Here is a 19,342-nt window from a genome sequence, read left to right on the forward strand (position 1 = left end):
TCTTGAACACGCACAACTATTTGTGCAATGCATTTTATATTAACTTAATGTTTTCGATATTTCTGACACTGCAACAGCGATAAGTACCGGGAGCCATGCTACTGTATCCCGCTTGGGGGAGCCTCGTCCCCAGGTATGTTCGCGTTCATCTCGCTCTTCCAGGAGCTAATTGAACAGGTAAATACGTTTCAGTAGCTAATACTGACCTGGTATCTCGTACGAGCACCTTTCTTATGCTATAAATATAACACACGCTCTAGCTGGCTTGTTTGGCTATCTGGTTAGCGCAGTGGTTGGTTCTCGCGCGTTTAAAATAGGCGACGCGTGTTCAATCCTCATTCCCGGAGGCACGTGAATTTGGTTGGTGGTCAACATTACGAACAAGTGCGGTCTCCTTCAAAAACTCCGGCTCCCCTACCCCAAAACACAATACCACACTAAAATGGACCTTTTACAGGAACGACTATAAAGCTTGAAATTGCAGCCATAATTTAATTAGATGGTAATAATGACTCCTTTCATCACATAATGCAGCCTCAAGCGGGAAGGACCTCTTTGAATTTGAAATACATACATACTGAGATATTGACCAGGTCAGCGTCAATACCACACAACGTGTTATTGTTTGTAATTTCCACCATGCCATATAATAAAAAGTAGTCCGATATTTATTCCTTGTCAAAGAATTATAACACGTTTGAAGTTATACATCATGATATTTTTATTGAAATTATACCATGTACCTTGTGCGGGAGGTTAGACATAAATAAATCATACAAATAATTTAGTACGTGGTAATTGTTATGGGGATTTATGTTTTCTTTAAGTGGAACCGAAAACCGGATAGATTTGCAAAATGAGTTGTTACATGAGCAGTGTATAATGTATGCAATAGTAACGTCGTACGCTTTAATCTACCTTATTCTATTACGTAGTCTTTCACGTTGCATTTATTCTCGCGAATTGCGAACGTGTAGAGTATGTGTGTTAACAACATTTCTATTTAACAGGGACTTTTTGACAACTTTGATGACATTGTCGTCTCTATAGCAACAGGATGTACAGCAGCGGGCATTGCTGTCGGTAACTATCTTACCGGATCAAAACTGAGGTAAATCAAATGTTAAAGATGTTTTTATTGATTACTGATTGTCCGCTATGGTTTCTGTTAATTTTAATGTTGATTCATTAGTTAATATTATATAAAGCTTATTCCAATGTTCAAATGACATAGAAGTTGGTATATTATTATATTTTTAACATAAAAACTAGTCTTTCTCACGTCATCGGACGCCATGCATACGTTTGTCAGCAAAACAGTGTAAGCAAAATAATGCCATGGTGTTAATAATATTTGCCAAAATATACTATTTTATTGTTAATATCGACGATATTAGTGTAGTACAGTCCCTGGGCACCTCCAGTGTGCAAAAAGAGTAAAAGCTGATTTATATATCATTTTTTAGGTAAATGTCTGAAGTGTCAGAAAATTTTGGGTGGACATGCCGCGTGATGGTAGGTTTTTGTAATCCAAGATGGCGTCCAAGATGGCCGCCAAAAATGATAAAAAATCCAGTTATCTGTTGTTCAGTCTGAATTTTCTGAATTTGAATAAGATTATTATTTTTTCTTGAATAAACGATGGAAAACATGTTTTTGTCGCAAAATATGTCACTTTCTGCCATATTTTTTTGACAAATATTAAAAAAAAAAGACAAAAAAGTATCCAAAAAATGCGAAAAAAGACATAAAAATGGAAAGTGAGTGCAAACTTTTAATTCTGTTGCTTGTAATTTTATTAATTATTTCAATTTAGTACCTGTTTAGTGTACGGGCATCAATACTTTTTACATAGATGCTGTTTTCATCTAAAACGGACACGGCATTGTTGACTTATTTCAATTTAAAGGTGGGTGGGGTAATTATAAGGTTTAGTCAATTATGTTTGCAAATACTACAATTTTTTACCTTTGTTACATCAATTTTAATTCAGAACATAACGCATGATTTTATGTTTTTTTCTTAAAACATTTGTTGATGACATGAGATCTTCTTTTTCTAATTATGTAATTTATTGTGTTTGGTTGCCATGGTAACAGTTTTGAAATACTTCTATTTACAGTTTAAGTGCTAAAAGTTTCCAATAATCGCTTTTTTTATAGTGTTATGCTATTAAATTACTTTATCGCAAAAAATATTTCAAATGAGATCACACACACACGATTTACGATGTTTAGTAAACTGTACTAGTATTCGGATATATTGAAATTGGGATAGCATTCAAATTACTGTTGACTATTGCATTGGTTTTTGATATAGAAGACACACTTTTATCATAATTAAGGCTTCAAAAATACGATTGACATAGAATCAATGAAGTTTATTAATGGATATCACATTGAGTAATTGCATAATTTATAACAAGCGTGTGTTAATCTGTAACAGATAAAAAGTAAATCTGTATAAAGATTGTATAACGATCACCTTATAATTACAATATACAAACAATGGAAAAATAAAATACTTCACTTATCAACGGTTCGATTAACGAAAACCATAGCTTGTGTACATAACTGTGCTGTTATCGAGTTCGACGAAGAGCCATGTACACGCATAACACTTTACACCACAAGCTAGATACAATACAAATATCTTGCTTTCAAGCTATAATCAATGTAAAATTTACATATCAACAAATGTGCATGTACTACAAATTTGCATTGAATATATGAAGAACATGAGGAAATCTGTAACAGAGTCAGTCAAATATATAATATATAGCATTATATTTTTTACATTCTAAATAATCACAATACAAAGAAGAAATATAACTTGAGTCACCAACAGTCGGTCGTCATTATTTTAGACTATACCTTAATCTTTATTAATAATGTAATGTTTACATAATTAACTATGTATATTAAGATTGCAACAGAGGACAGATGTATGTATATGACTGTATAATTATCACAATGTAATCACAATAAGTAATAAGACAAAAATATCAATCACTATAAGTAATAAGACATAAATTTATCAGGTTTTGTATATCTAGCGAAACACATCTTTCTTGTAAGGACTATACCTTTATCATTATAAATAATGCAATATTAAATATTTTTCCCACATTGCAACAGGTGATAATTTTGTAAATTTTGTAACAAGTATTTGATTGTATAATCACAATAAACAAAAAGAAAAAAACATTTCATTCATCTTCATAATGTATAACTTACGCAAAAAAGGAGTCAGTTAACGTGATAATTCTTGTAAAGATTGTATGTTTAAACAAACTAAACTATACATGAACAAAACCATGACGTTTGATATGTTTGACATTATGTTCATTTCAAATACTTTAACGTCATAACTGAATGAACTATATGTCAAATATGCATTATGAAGTGTAGTACATGAATCTTAATTTTGACAACGAATTCTGTCAAAAGATCATTTGCGATACATTCAATTTAAAGAGTGCAACCCCGAATAATCACTATTGTTGGATGCTGTTGAGTTTACAATACCATTGGTACTGAAAGAAGTACATGTGGGTTCTTGCAGCAGCCATCTGATTTCCCACTTTTGCACTTGCAGTAAAAACAACAAGGTACACCAGCTTTCCTGCATACACAACGCTTTGTAGAACACTTTGTGCAGGAACAAACCAACACAAGATTCTTTGGAACAAACACTTTTGGGTTTGACTGTAGTAAAAGTCCATCTTACTCTTCAAACCCAAAGTCTATGGGATTTGCTGTGACTTCAATAAGACAATGCATTTGCATATAGCAAACATATATACATCTTAGTATGTGCAAACGTATGGCTGCACTTGTCAGCGGAAGGTCAGACAAGTCCATTGCTTTAATGGGTTGTTCATTTACTTTTCAGGTATATTTATTGTACCAAAACCAATGAATTTATCACATAGTACAGATGTTTTTATTAAATACAACGCAAAGTCACTTTTAAGTATTTCTAATAGGGCAGTTATGTAATTTTGTGTTGAATTCTGATTTACACCACCCACTTTTAATTTGAAATAAGTCAACAATGCCGTATCCGTTTTAGAAGAAAAAAGCATCAATGTAAAGAGTATTGATGCCCGTACACTACACATCTATAAAATTGAAATAATTTATAAAATTACAAGCAACAGAATTGAAAGTTTGCACTCACTTTCAATTTTTATGCCTTTTTTCGCATTTCTTTGATACTTTTTGTCATTTTTTTTAAATATTTGTCGAAAGATATGGCCAAAGTGACATATTTTGCGACAAAAACATGTTTTCCAATGTTAATTCAAGAAAAAATAAGAATCTTATTCAAATTCAGAAAGGTCAGACTGAAAAACAGATAACTGTTTTTTTTATCATTTTTGGCGGCCATCTTGGACGCCATCTTGGATTACAAAAAACCTACCATCACGCGGTATGTCCACCCAAAATTTTCTGACACTTCAGACATTTACCTAAAAAATGATATATAAATCAGCTTTCACTCTTTTTTGCACACTGGAGGTGCCCAGGGACTGTACTATAGCGTTAAGGGTTTGGTAAGGCGGACTCCAAACAATGTCTCTTTCTTTCTCACCTCCTTACCATTGCCATTTAAATTATTCCAGAATCCACGCAGTTTCTATCGCCCTAAGTAAGGAGGAGCTGACTAAACGTATCGACCAAATGTTGTCGGACATAGGACTGACCCTCGGTGCAAATGACATCATGGATATCATAGATGACTACATCGGAGAGGGGTATGGGACTGCTACGGAAGGGCTTTTAGGTAATGAACACGTTTTCCATTTCACGTTTCTAAACATATTTTTGCTTCTATCCTTGTATTGGTACGTATGGAATATGTCACTGGTTCCTTGCCTTGAAAAACGAAAGCTTCTGTCCTTATAAAATGTTTCTAGTTTTATATTCTAAAGGCCTAAATTAACACAAAGGTATTGTTCATTTCCAATGAGTGGACCGTTCCCAAAATACCAGCAATATTCTAAATAACGTTGTAGCCATTCCGCAAGAGATGATTCTTAGAAAATTCAGTTTTGTTGTTGTCGGGACATGACCTCACGCGCTCCCCCTACCCCTGATTTTTTAAGACGAACATCTCTGCTGCATTTCGGATGTCACTTTTGCGCTTTTCTAGAAACAAAAATGACTAAAATTAAATAAAAGTTTAAACAAAATATGATATCAAAAGGTGCAAGTAATGTGAAAAAATTAACTTAGAATATATATGCATTTTAGGGATTTCAACGAATAGCAAAATCAGTATTCAAATCTTTTGTAAAGTATTTGAATATTTGATGTTCAGTATAACATACATGTGAAAAAGATCGGAACGTTTATATTGTTTTATTATGAACAAAGATGCAGTAAAAACATGAACAACTTGAAAAACTATGTCTTTGAATGCATCGCAATAATTACGTTTCATAAAACTTACATATAACACATAACACAGCCAACGTGTCGATTATGTAATTGTTTATAAAAAAAATCAGGTACATTATACACGTAACACAGTTTACATACGAACATTCATACTTTAGCGTAGAATTTGCTCTCTAGATTTCCGCGGTAATTTTACGTTACTCACAAACAAATGCAGCCTTTTTACCCGCAATTTTAAAGGGAAAGCACAGTAAATCATGCGTGAGATCCATATGCGGGAAGATGTGTTTGAATAGTTGGCATTTATGAACTTAATACACGTCTATAAAAACAACTGACAAACAATAAAAACACAGGTAATCGAATAGCAAAAACAAAAACGAATAATTTTAATTATTTTTTAATTCAAATATTACCATCATTTATAAATGTGCTTGTTTGATATTATTTCATGCTGAAAGAGCGGGAAAAAATGAACTTCAGCCATAAGAAATCGTAAAAGAACCAGACAAGCCTGTACATTTTCGTAATATCGATAGGATTTACCCTATCAACGAATGTTTCGTCCCTTTAGAGCGGACACATTATATGTTGAGCAGACAGCTTGAATGTACATTCTCGTCTTGAGCTACGCTGGCCACATATGGCAAAAGATTAAATTTCGTCTGACGTTGCTATTTTTTTAGCTTCTTAGAAACATTATTCAACATTCGGCCAATAGGTGCTGAGACTAATCATATATATGTGTATAATCAAATGAAGAATTGAGCAATGATAGCATTAATTACGACATAATTCGTGGGTAAAATCGGAAGGACCAAATAATGACTTTATGAACTAAAGTGTTTTGTTAATTATAATTACACACATAATCAGATATTCATTTATTCATGTAATAATTTTAAGCAATCCGCCTATAAGGCTTGCTAGGTCATCACACATCCAGGGTACTTAACTTGTGATTACTTTGGTCGTGCATTTCTATTTTCGGACATTCTACCCAACCCCTGATTTAAGTAGAGCAGTTGTCAGTTACTGGTATGAGAGCACTATGCACTGGTAAACCAGCAAAACCAGGAAAAGACAGATTGGGTAAATTTACCACATTGACATGACAAATACTTATGCAAAAATCGGCCTTCCGATATTTAATGCAAGGCAAATAATGTATGTACTGTGTTTTCGGTCGATCGGAATATTTTAACGAACGGACAGAGAGTGTGATGCTATTAACAAGTATGTCTTTCAGAGCTTTGGTTAAAGTAAACCATATTTTGTTCTTTTAACTTTGGTTAAGTTAAAGATGCAACATCTCCTTATCAATTTTCTCACACATCATATATTTAATTATTACTTCACACATGCGTTCTTGGTCAATGTGCGATGTCTATGACCAAATATACTTTTTTGCCATGGTCACGTTACTTGTTTAAATGTATAAATGTTTACCTTTGGTTTGCACACACTTATAAAGTACCACTTGAAATATCTCTTCGGGGTCATACAATCAGATGACTGACAGAAAATGTGAATTACTAGTATACTATACCAGTGGAAGAAAACACGAGCTTGCTGTTAAAGGAGAGCTTTCGTTTTGTTGCAAACATTGTAGACAAGCCCTAAGCATGGTCACGACGCTGCCAATACTATTCGAATAGATAGATATTACAATTATTGAATCAAGATTAACGGCGTTTCCAGAAGTATAAACATCTTTATTTAAACAAATCAACGTTGTTAATAGCACAGTCTGTCCACATGGACGTCGCAGAAAACCACATGCTAGACATTTGCCTACAAAAAATTATCGGATATCACTAGTAGGAGTTTGTACTTGGTACAACAATTAATATCACATACCGAAAAGCGTTACCATTTATACTTAAGCCTTAAGGAGTAATTCCCGTCACATTTAATTTGAATCCTGCAATAATTCAAAAAGAACTTAAATCATGTTTTTATTGACAAGAATTGTGGTTGGTATAGATAATGGGTGTGACAACCCAAACGGTAAATTAAGCCAGAATGACACTAGCCGGTAAATGCATGTAGAGCAATATGAGAGCTATGCACTTTTTTATCGTCGGGAAAAACATTTGGCGGCAATGAATGCATAGCGACTTCCAATACAAGGTAAAATAATACACCCGTGGTTTGAGTAACGCTGTCCATGACAGCTGTTTGTTTAAGTACAATCTAAATGTGTCAGAAGATGTGCTGTCAAAGTAAACAATCTCTTGCAACTTAAACATCCAGTCGGTTTATTTCAGAGACCATCACGAACGTGAGCGCTAACACAGGAATACTTCTGGACCCCTATTACACTGGCAAGGGCACGCAAGGTTTACTCGAGGAACTCAAGAAAACTCCTTTAAGATTTCAAGGGAAAAGAATCCTATTTATACACACCGGTATACTCACTTATGATCTGAAGGAAATTGGTCTATGCAATATATGTATGCGTAGATCCATGACAGCCTGCGCATTTACACAGTCTGTGTTGAGCTACTGTCAACACGAAACCTTGTGTGACTGTATAGCTGACATGCAACCATGGTCATGATCAGACAGTGTACATGCGCAGGCTGATCTTGAACCACGCTGCCTATATTGCATAAGAGTCTTTTTCACACGACGCGGCTATAATGAATATGTTCCTGATCCACATTTTTGAGGAACCTTGCTTATTTCATAAGTTTCCCAAGTGTGAAATGCCCTTTGAAAAGCCTTACACGCATATTTATTGATGCACTTTTAAATGCATAAAGCAATATACACGGGTAATCGCTTTTTCTGTGTTACTGATTGTATGTGTTAAAACTAGTTATCGCCTAGTGTCGTTCATGATCAAAGACTTCATTATTTTGCAGGTGGTATATTCGGGTTGTTTAACGGTGAGATGGACCGGGTGATGAACCTTCCGGGTAACCATGCCTACTACATCAATGAGTGGCCAGAAAAAGACGTTCCTCTTGTTCAATAAAATACATGTTTTACTCATCGATTTTCATTTTAATAGCGTTTTAAACTGGCTAATGTGGCCGTGGTGTAATCGATGTGGTGTCCGCCTTGCGACCGGGAGATCACGGGTTCGATCCCAACTCTGGGAGCGTTCTCTGATCTTCCCTAAAGACACCAACTACTGGTTCTAGGCCCAGGAAACGCACTCGAGAGCGTTAAAATAAGCCTGGGGCGTTCGATCCAATCTAGCAAACATAAATAGGTTTAAACTTAACTGACAAACGTATGAATGCGTATGCCTCATAAACGGTAACCATGTGAACAACATCAATGTGTGGCCACGTGTCAGCGCAAGGCACACTCCGCGAGTTATATGGAATAATACGTGAAGAGGGGTCACGCTGATCGACTTCTGTTAATAGTATTTAAGAATCGGAAAAGACGAATGGCTTATCCCCGGTAACAGCAACATCATTAATGAGTGACAAGAAGAGGACATTCCTATACCCGCGACGAATTTACACCGAGATTGCCAAACAAAAAATGCAAAATAATGCCTAGATGTAGCGCTTTGTTTTTAATTTTATGATAACGATACTATATAGTAAAAATAATTGTTTTCTTCAAACTATTTCTTGTATGTTTTTAGATATTAGAACTTTACTATTTGATAAATATTATCACAACCATGAACACCAATGGTTAGCAATTAACTCTTGAATTCTTAGCAAATACCGCTTTACTTGTTTTCACTGCAACTACACTTGTTGTCTCAAGTTGACACTTCAGTTAAAAGTATATGCATATATTCACAGACAAAGATTTTCCTGTGCACATTTATTTGCAAAGCATAATATTGCAACACAGTTTATTTCATTCAATACCAACAAATATGTAGAGCATTTTAGAAAAAGAAAACACAAAAAGTAAACACGTTTGTAGTTCATGTATATTCCATGTAATTAAGTACCGATATAACATCATTTCCAAAGCTTGCTTAATGTGCGAAAACAAATAATTGATTATTAATTGGTTGTTTGACGGCCAGAAATTCTAGGGCTTATTTAAACACTACCGCATTAGTTTCCTTTTAATTAAAAATCGCCACTTGCATATCAATCTGGATATTTCGATTCGAAATAAAACTTCAATGCTAGCTCTGTTGCTACAACACGAGCAACGCCACAAGACAACCTGGATTCCCACTCCCGACGCCACTCTGGATCAGCAGACGATTTATTTCATAAATCAATCTCTGGGTTAATAGTCGCCATCTTTCGAACTACTTTCAAAAGTACAACAACAACTATAACAGTAGAAGACAATTTTAATTGCGAAAAGTTGAAAAATTGAGTACATGTGTCACGGTTATTGAGTGGAATAGTGTTATTTTCAACTGTGTACGAAGCATGTGAACTGGTAGTGGAATAACCGAATCGTTGGTGGAAATGGAATTTAGAAATATATATAATAATTCATCATTTTTAATGTCATGATCGTGTAGAATTATCATCAGCATCATTTCTGTGGAACATTGCAATATTCAAAATACAAGTGTTTCATAGCTATGGTGCTTTTGACATAGTTCACTAACCATCAAGACTGAAATGATTAATGCACACAGGTAAAGTAAATAATTGAATTTGTGCAGAATGTTTATTTTTTACTAATTATTATTTAATTTAACCAATTTATTTTAGATAGATTGCACTGAAACTCAAAGTATAAAGCTTAGTAAGACACTTGAGCCAGTTTTCTGAGAAGAAACACTACTTGTTCAGAGTATAGCAGGCTCATGCGGCCTCTGCCCTGGTTTATTTATTTGGCCTCAGCCTTTAACCTGGGTCGCTTTGATTTCAGGTGTTTAACCCCCATATCAACAAGGCTTTCTCGACCCTATATGTACTTATTCATACTGTTTAAAGATTTTGAGAACTCTAGCTCAGTGCCAGTGGGGATAAAACAGGGACCTTCTTATAGCTAGATGAATGCATCAAATATGCCAGCAACACTTTATAATCAATAACTTTATAATTGATGATACTGTTCTTTTAACTTCATTACTAATTAACCAAAACAATGTGAAACACATTTTTATGCTCCCAAAGGAGGGCATATAGTGATCACACTGTCCGTCTGTCTATCCGTCACACTTTGCATTTAGGTTTCGAAAAAATGCTCATAACTTCTATGTCGCTTCAGATGTAACATTCATATTTGGTATGCATGTGTATATGGACAAGGCCTTCCCATACACACACAAATTTTGACCCCTTTAACCTTGAACTTAGGGTCGGCGTTTAGGTTTTGAAAAATGCTCATAACTTCTATCAAAGCGTTTATCGGGGGCGTATGTCATCCTACGGAGACAGCTCTTGTTTTTGCTACTGTCCTCTGCACAAACCATGATATATCTGCATATATGCATCCAACCAAATCAGTAAAACTATTTGTCACTTAATTACAGCAAACTTATTGCATGTTAACTTTTCAACAATATATATATATATATATATATATATATATATATATATATATATATATATATATATATATATATATATATATATATATATATATAATTATATATAACAGATCTTGAAAAAAAACAAACATCAAACTTCAAATTGTTTAAGTAAATTATAGGCTTTAATTGGTATTGTGACATTGACAACACTCATGCAAGCGACTATACAATTATACAACTATGGAACACATTATTTTTGAGAAATTCCAATACATCAACATAACGTCTCAGATTTAAGGCAGATAATCTAGTGCTTTTTTGCTGCCATTTTTACTATTACACATTTTTTCATTTTATGTTATGATGCATTGATCTTGTTTCTAAATTAACCAAGCAATCATGTTAAACTTTTGAAGAAAGATGTTGTCTGATCAATATTGAAAATATAATCAATACAACGTGAACAAAATTTAGTTGAATACTGTGACCAAAGAAGATTTGCCAAAGAGCAATTCAGATCATGATTTAAATTAAATACAAGTAATATGAAAGTCTGCCTATTGGATCCCAGTAATGACTTATTTGTCAAATCTGCACGTTAATTTGCCCTTGGCCATGTAAAATTGGGGACTAAATACCATCAAGTCATGTAAAAGGAGCAGGGTATAGCACGCTGCTATTGATCTCTTGAGCTTTCACATGAATTTTACGGGTAATTTTCATACAACAAATGATATTATATAGTGTAATGATAAAGCATTATGAGCACAAATTATATCTCTTACTAGTGGTGCAAAAATCAATTAAGTGTCACATTTCAAAAGAAAATTTATATAAAAACGTATTATTAATTGTTAAAACGTTATAAAAGGTTATTTCAATTCACTAAAGCATTTAATTACAAGAACAAGTGCATTTTATGTCCATTACAATACATGTAACAGTATTGGCATTGTATTTATCTGCATTTGATGTGCATTTAATACACTTAAAAATGCAGACCAGACACACTTCTAACAGAAACAAATGTATTTTATTCTGCATTTTCCAGCATTAATACTCTTCAAGTGTATTTTTATCATCCCAAATACACTTTACCAGGAAAAAGGTATGTTAATTTTTTTTTCGTTTGTTTAAGTTTATTTTCAAATGCATTAAGACACTCGTATGCAAAAAATGTTGAACAAAAACTTGAAAATATTTAATATACTAAAGTGAAGTAATAATTAAAGTTTTGTATGAGCATCAAAAACAGTGTCAAATTCATACCAGTGCCTATTTAGTAGCAGTAGGCCTTATATCGTCTACTTGTGGTAGAAATAATGCATTTTGTATAATACAACATACATAAATTAAAAAATATAGCTGCCCATACAGTTCAATACAATGTTCAATTAACTACACTATGCAAAGTTGAAATATGACATCAAGCTTGGAATAACCTTTTCAATAATGTATAATATGCTGTTTTAATTTATAAGTGAAAAAGACACTTGCATATAAAAACTGATATTACATCAAAACTAAATTTTTAATTTGATTTTTAGCTCCACTGGCCAAAGGTCCTGTGTCCATCGTGCGTCCGTGCATTAACTTTTCCTTTAAACATCTTCTCCTAAACTACTCGTCCAATTCTGATGAAATTTCTTAGGAATGTTCCTGGGGTGAACCTCTTTCAAATTTGTTCAAATTATGCCCCTGGGGTCAAATTTGACTCTGCCCCGGGGGTCACAAAATTGACAATTTGCTTATATAAGGCCTATTTTGTGAAAACTTTCAAAATCTCCCGTCCATAACCATTGGGCCTAGGGCTATCAAATTTGGTATGTAGAGACATCTAATAGTCCTCTACCAAGTTTGTTCAAATTATGCCCGTGGGATCAAATTTGACCCTGCCCCGGGGGTCACAAAATTGAACATATGCTTATATAGGGTATATTTTGTGAAAACTTAACAAATCTTCTCGTCCATAACCATTGGGCCTAGGGCTACCAAATTTGGTATGTAGTGGCATCTTATAGTCCTCTACCAAGTTTTTTCAAATTATGCCCCTGGGATCAAGTTTGACCCTGCCCCGAGGGTTACAAAATTGAACATATGCTTATATAAGGCCTATTTTGTGAAAACTTCAAAAATCTTCTTGTCCATAACCATAAGGCCTAGGGCTATCAAATTTGGTATATAGTGACATCTAATAGTCCTCTACCAAATTTGTTCAAATTTAATCCCTAGGGGCAAATTTGACCCTGCCCCGGGGGTCACAAAATTGAACATATGCTTATATAATGCCTATTTTGTGAAAACTTTTAAAAAAATCTTGTCCATAACCATTAGGCCTAGGGCTACACAATTTGGTATGTAGTGACATTGTATAGTCCTCTACTTAGTTTGTTCAAATTATGCCCCAGGGGTCAAATTTGACCCTGCCCCGGGGGCCACAAAATCAATTATATGCTTATATAGTGCCTATTTTGTGAAAATTTTAAAACTCTTCTTGTCCTTAACCATAAGGCATAGGGCTACCAAATTTGGTATGTAGTGACATGTAATAGTTCTCTACCAAGTTTGTTCAAATTATGCCCCTTGGGTCAAATTTGACCCTGCCCGGGGTCACAAAACTGAACATACGCTTATATGGGGCCTATTTTGTGAAAACTTTAAAAATCTTGTTGTCCATAACCATTGGGCCTAGGGCTACCAAATTTGGTATGTAGTGACATCTAATAAACCTCTACCAAATTTGTTCGAATAATGCCTCTGGGGTCAACTTTGATCCTGCCCCAGGAGGTCACAAAACTGAATAAACGCTTATAAAGCGCCTATTTTGTGAAATCTTGAAAAAATCTTCTTGTCGAAAACCATTCAGACTATGGCTACCAAATTTGGTATGCAATAACATTGTATAGTCCTCTACCAAGTTTGTTCAAATTATGCCCTTTGGGTCAAATTTGATCCTGACCCGCGGGTCACAAAATTGAACATTATATACGCTTATATCTTGCTTATTTTGTGAAAACTTTAAAAATATTCTTGTCCTTAACTCTAGGACCTAGGGCTACCACATTTTGTATGAAGTGAGATATACTAGTCCTCTACAAAGTTTGCTCAAATTATGCCCCTGGGGTTAAATTTGACCCAGCCCAGAAGGTCACAAATGTGTACATGTGCGTAAAAAAACTATATTTTAGTATTTGCACATGCAGAGAAATTTGTTTCAGCCTTTTCTCAGTAGTGGAGCGATACAGGGTCATCATGGCCCTCTTGTTTAAATACTCAAAAATGAAACCGTGTTCATGCTTGCATGAACACAGTTTATAAATGCTGTCAGAATAATAAAATATGCAATTACTATAAATACAAATGCCAGGGAAAAGTGCTTTTTGTACTAAAAAATTCGAATGAATATTACAATAATACATTCTGAATACTTTGGTATGTAATTAACAGTTTTGTCTGAGCAAAATAACTAAATTTTATATATTTATTCAAATTCACATATTTCATATTTCAAAAACACATAACTACTTCAAATCCTTTCACACAATACTGAAAAAAATGCACAGTTTCTGATTGTTATTGATTCTTTATTACATGTACCATTTTTTAATCTTGATGCATCCTCAATTGTATTATGCACATCTTAGTCTGTTTTAACATTCATAATAAAAAGATTAAGGCTGACTCAGTAAAATAATAATCCATGATTTCTGCAGTACTTGCAGACAAACTAGGAATACTGCTGTGATATTATCTATCTATCTAATGGGATATTAATTTGGCTTCAATAGAAAAAAATCAAAGCATACACATGTATATAATGTGTTATATATATATATATATATATATATATATATATATATATATATATATATATATATATATATATATTAGTTAAACTTAAATTGATTGACCATCGATAAAAAGATATAATAATATATGTATATATATATATATATATATATATATATATATATATATATATATATATATATATATATATATATATACTTGTAAAACTAAAAATTAAACATGTATGTTTCTATTACATCATTTAGGACTTTTATTTTCAGACAAAGTAGAGTGAAGCTTAAAACAGTATCCAATTGTAACAGTCAATTTTGGGAAAATCAACCTTATAATTATTTTCTGTGTTAGTCAATGTCATAATTGGTATAAAATGTATATTGAACTGGAAGTTTTCTTTATTTTAAATGATAACATTTGCTTGGTCAGCCATAATTGTCACAATCAAGTGGTATTTTTACACTGTAGTTTTCTCACTGACTATGGGTTTGTTCTGAGAATGAGCCACACAAAGTATCGTTGGGGAGATGAGTTGTCAATTTTATGTTTATCAGTCTTTCATAATACAGTATACCTGTAAAAAGTGAATTTGTAACTAATAATCACACAATATACACTATTAAAATTGTATGCATTTAGATTTATTTAGTACTGCACATTAATCATTTTCCAAAAATATGTAGCAACATTATATTATATAATTCTGCAATACTTAAGTAATTTACTAATTAAAGGTCGCTGATGTGTAATGGATGTGGTGTCCACCTAATGATCTGGAGGTCACTGGTTTGATCCCCAGTGTGGGAGCATTCTGAAGAAATCTCCAAGAGACACCCAAGTACTGGTTCTAGGCCCAGGAAACGAACTCAAGAGCATTTCACATACATGTACGTAGTTAGTACTTTAAATCTAATCGAACTAAAAATTGGATAAAAATTAAAAACTGAAACCCTTATTAATACATTTTATTTTGAATCAAGCAAATGTGGAAATTCATTAAAAATTATGAGAAAAATTTAAAAATTCTACTTTAAAGTAATCATGATAATTTAGATTATTTTCAGAATATTTAATGATGATAATGATACAATTATATATTATCTAAATGATAAAAATAAAACATGTAATGTTAATTTATGAAAAAAAAGTTTTAATTTTATCAATATCATGGTAATTACAACTAGATACAGGCAATTAGATCAGAAACGTGCATTAATTATATTAATGATCAACCCAGACATTTGTAGTGATTTATGGTCACTATTTTGATTAACGTTCTATACATGACCTGTCATAAAAGGTATTTTTTAGCCAGTACTACAATTGGCAATGATAGTCTGTATTGCATACATATTCCACCGTCTATTATCGATTCGCTTCCTCAAACTGAACAAATATTTAATGTTTACATCGCGAAACGTAATGCATCTAGTTTCACTTTCGGTTTGGTTGGTTTTGTAAAAACCGTAATTTCATCTTAAAATTGGATGATAGGGTGATTAAATAATAATGGAAAAGTAAATCACTTGTATAAAAGGTCAAAATGCAACACAAATGAACGTTAATAGTGCTCTTAATATCAAAGTTTCGGTAAAATGTTTGGCGCTTGTTCAACGCGCATCGTATACAGCCTCATAACAATAGACTGACAACCTTTTGGGTAGTAAAGTAGTAATACAAGGCAATATGGCGACCGTTAGCCACGAGGCCTATCTTACGGAGGAATCCGAGATAGCCGATGTATCACGATTGTCCCGACGCTTGAGTTCAGTTGGTGGAAAATCTATTACTAGTCGGGTTTCACTCAAAGGGCCCCATATTCAGACCCACAGGACGACCAAACAATGTATAATATTTGTACAAACTTTAAAAGTCGATTCAAATAAATCATATAAATTAAACTCGCGATACGCTCACACTTTCGTTTCTTGTTTAGCAAATAATGTTTAAGTGATGCTACACACTTCGAGACAACCGCTTCTTACGGAATACATATATCATACACTTCGATATATGCACATGAGATGAATTGATTATACTACGGTTGTATGCTGCTGTTGAAGTTGTTTTACGTCTAAGGTACTGACTAAGTTTAATACATTTCTAATACGTGTGCTATTTATAATAAATTAATAATACTTTGGCATGTTCTCCATATGTCATACGATTCACCATTCCTTTAAGGAACTAAATAATCTATATATTCCAACATATTGATGTGATGGTAAAAAACATATCAATATATTGGTATCAATTGTTTTAAAATAACGACTTATTATGTTGATTAAATCAAGTTTAAATCTATTCATATACGGAAAACAAGTGACCAAAGGACGGGTCCAATTTTGACCTCAGTGGCATTATTTGAACAGAATAAGGGTGATCCTTGTTGTTTCAGGAAAATAATGTTTAAGTTATTTACAAATTTAGTCAATATAATATTATATTAAAAAACCTTCACCTATTTCTGAAAGATGTATAGGGTAATTATGAGTGACTATATTGACAGCAATATACATGACCTACACACCATAACAGCATAATACGCACAACTCGTAACAGAAAAACATCCGCCATGTTTCTTACTTGTATGATATTTTTAAACACCTATGTAGTGTGCGTATTAACCGATATTTTTAAACAAAAGCACATCGCGATTTACGCAAGTTACCTGTTAACCATGCATTGATATCGATGGCAGTTCTTAAATAAACGTGTTATGCCATAACATACAGTTTTGTTAAGGGTTTGGGTTGTGCTAAATGAGAGTTTATTGGTCCGACGATTTTTAAGTCTGTCTTTTTGTCTTTCTCGGATATTTTACCCTCTATGTCTTGCGCATGCAATAAACAATTGTGTAACAATGTTCGACTTGTCTCATATTGGTGTATGGACTTACTGATACTATATGATTAGTCAAACTACATGTGTAAACATCACTTGGTAACTGTTCTGTTCTTAGGAGATTTAAGGGCAAATGCAGCATTGAGTATGATTGCTCTAAAAGCGGTTATACCCCGGGGATATCTTTGCCTTTCATGTTCATCAATTTTTTTGCCAATACATGTCAAGTTATGTTTTAATGCTCATTCTTTTAATGATTTTCAAGATGAATACTCTCATCACTCAAATGCCATATGTTGTTTGAACATTGGACTTGAGATAACTATGAATACTATTAATTCAGCGTCGTAGCCACGCTGAGGCACACCGAGGCAGTTGTCTCGGCTAAAATTTGCAGAGCAATGTTGAGATTACAAGGAAAACAGGAAAATTTATGTCAACGAATAAAATCTATATAAGAAATTAAGAAAATTTTATGAATTTTAGACAATATGATATTCACAAACAAATATTATCATTGAGTACAATTGGCTCATGGTGAGGCAGATAGTTATTTCAATTTAATAACTTCAATTGCCGAAATGGCTCGGCAAAATGATTTGGAAAATCCGTATATTAAACAAAGCGATCTGTTTTCTTCATATTATAAGGTAGATCTATATTATTTTAGTATTTCAATAATAAATATATAAAGCACATTATATTATCCATATACATATTATGGCTTGTATGAGAGAGCTGCGTCTGAATTGTTTCTTATAATATCTGACTTCAAAGGAATTATATGACTATTTTTCTGTAGTTAAGGTTGTTACATCATTGTCACTTCAAACAACGTTTATGGTAACAGAATCTAAAATTGACCATAAACTTGTAGCAGATTTTTTTTTGGTTAACTTTATTGATACTAAACGGTCATTTGTAGCGTCGACGATTCCGATAATTTAGGTATAAAATGTGAATTAAATGGCCTTTTAAACGCACCAGAGACGTTCTAGGTTTAAACAATTTTCTGGGGGCGGGGGACATGCCCCGGAACCCCTAGAATGACCGAAGATACTGCCTCGGCTAAAATTTGGTCTGGCTACGCCACTGTAATTGATAGCTATGGCATGTACATAGAAATGTATGTAAATTACTTTTCAATTATTTTAAAGAGAATACACGCTTAATTATAGATAGATAGACTTTTATTTTTCCTCCATTCACGAAGAGCATAACATATAATACAAGCAAGGAAGTACAATCAAGTATATACACACACATGAGATCATAAACAACTCAATACATTCAATTAGATTATTTACAAAGATAAGTATAACTAACTTTGTAGATGATAAATAATTGTTAATTCCTAATGAGAATAATCACATTGAAATAATAATTAAAATCATATTTTGTTCAGTGTAACTTATTCGCCGAGGATATGTCTTAAAGCGAAAGCGAAAATAAAGACATAATAGACGAATTTACTTAACATGTGTCATAGGTTTTGCCTTCCACGGAAGGCTGCTATAAAGTGTTAAGATACACTAATATAGATTGGATAGACATGTCAACATATGTGTAAAAAACACACAAAAAAAGACACACAAAACCTGGCTCAGAGCGTCTAACACTAGTTCAGGATGCAAACAGCAGCCTTGCACAATTTAAAATGCACAAAATATGAGTCAACAGTTTCAGATATCATTTTCAGCAACGATGCACTTTGTTCTAATCCATTTAAATGGATGAAGCGCGAGAATTCCGTTATACCGATGCATTCAATTAGAGTTCCATAAATGTTTTCGCTTATCCTCTAACAGGTGGCAATAACACAACTTATGAATTACGAGATTAACGGTTTTCAGGCAACAAT

At 33.3% G+C, this 19,342-nt stretch overlaps 1 protein-coding gene across 1 annotated transcript; it reads left to right on the forward strand.

Annotated features, from left to right (window-relative positions):
- Positions 1-49: 49 nt before the first annotated feature.
- Positions 50-8,388, forward strand: LOC127870117 (uncharacterized). Its single transcript, XM_052412773.1, has 5 exons — positions 50-177; positions 1,011-1,111; positions 4,628-4,788; positions 7,676-7,816; positions 8,276-8,388. The coding sequence occupies exons 1-5, from the start codon at positions 136-138 to the stop codon at positions 8,386-8,388; spliced, it is 558 nt and encodes a 185-aa protein (XP_052268733.1). The 5' UTR covers positions 50-135.
- The last annotated feature ends 10,954 nt before the right edge of the window (positions 8,389-19,342 follow it).

The sequence above is a fragment of the Dreissena polymorpha genome, chromosome 2 (genome assembly GCF_020536995.1).
Source record: "Dreissena polymorpha isolate Duluth1 chromosome 2, UMN_Dpol_1.0, whole genome shotgun sequence".
NCBI lineage: Eukaryota > Metazoa > Mollusca > Bivalvia > Myida > Dreissenidae > Dreissena > Dreissena polymorpha.

Coding starts and splice junctions, on each gene's coding strand:
- LOC127870117 (XM_052412773.1), top strand. CDS start 136: ATGTTCGCGTTCATCTCGCTCTTCCAGGAGCTAATTGAACAG. Junction 1,112..4,627: donor CTTACCGGATCAAAACTGAG/GTAAATCAAATG, acceptor AAATTATTCCAG/AATCCACGCAGTTTCTATCG. Junction 4,789..7,675: donor TGCTACGGAAGGGCTTTTAG/GTAATGAACACG, acceptor GGTTTATTTCAG/AGACCATCACGAACGTGAGC.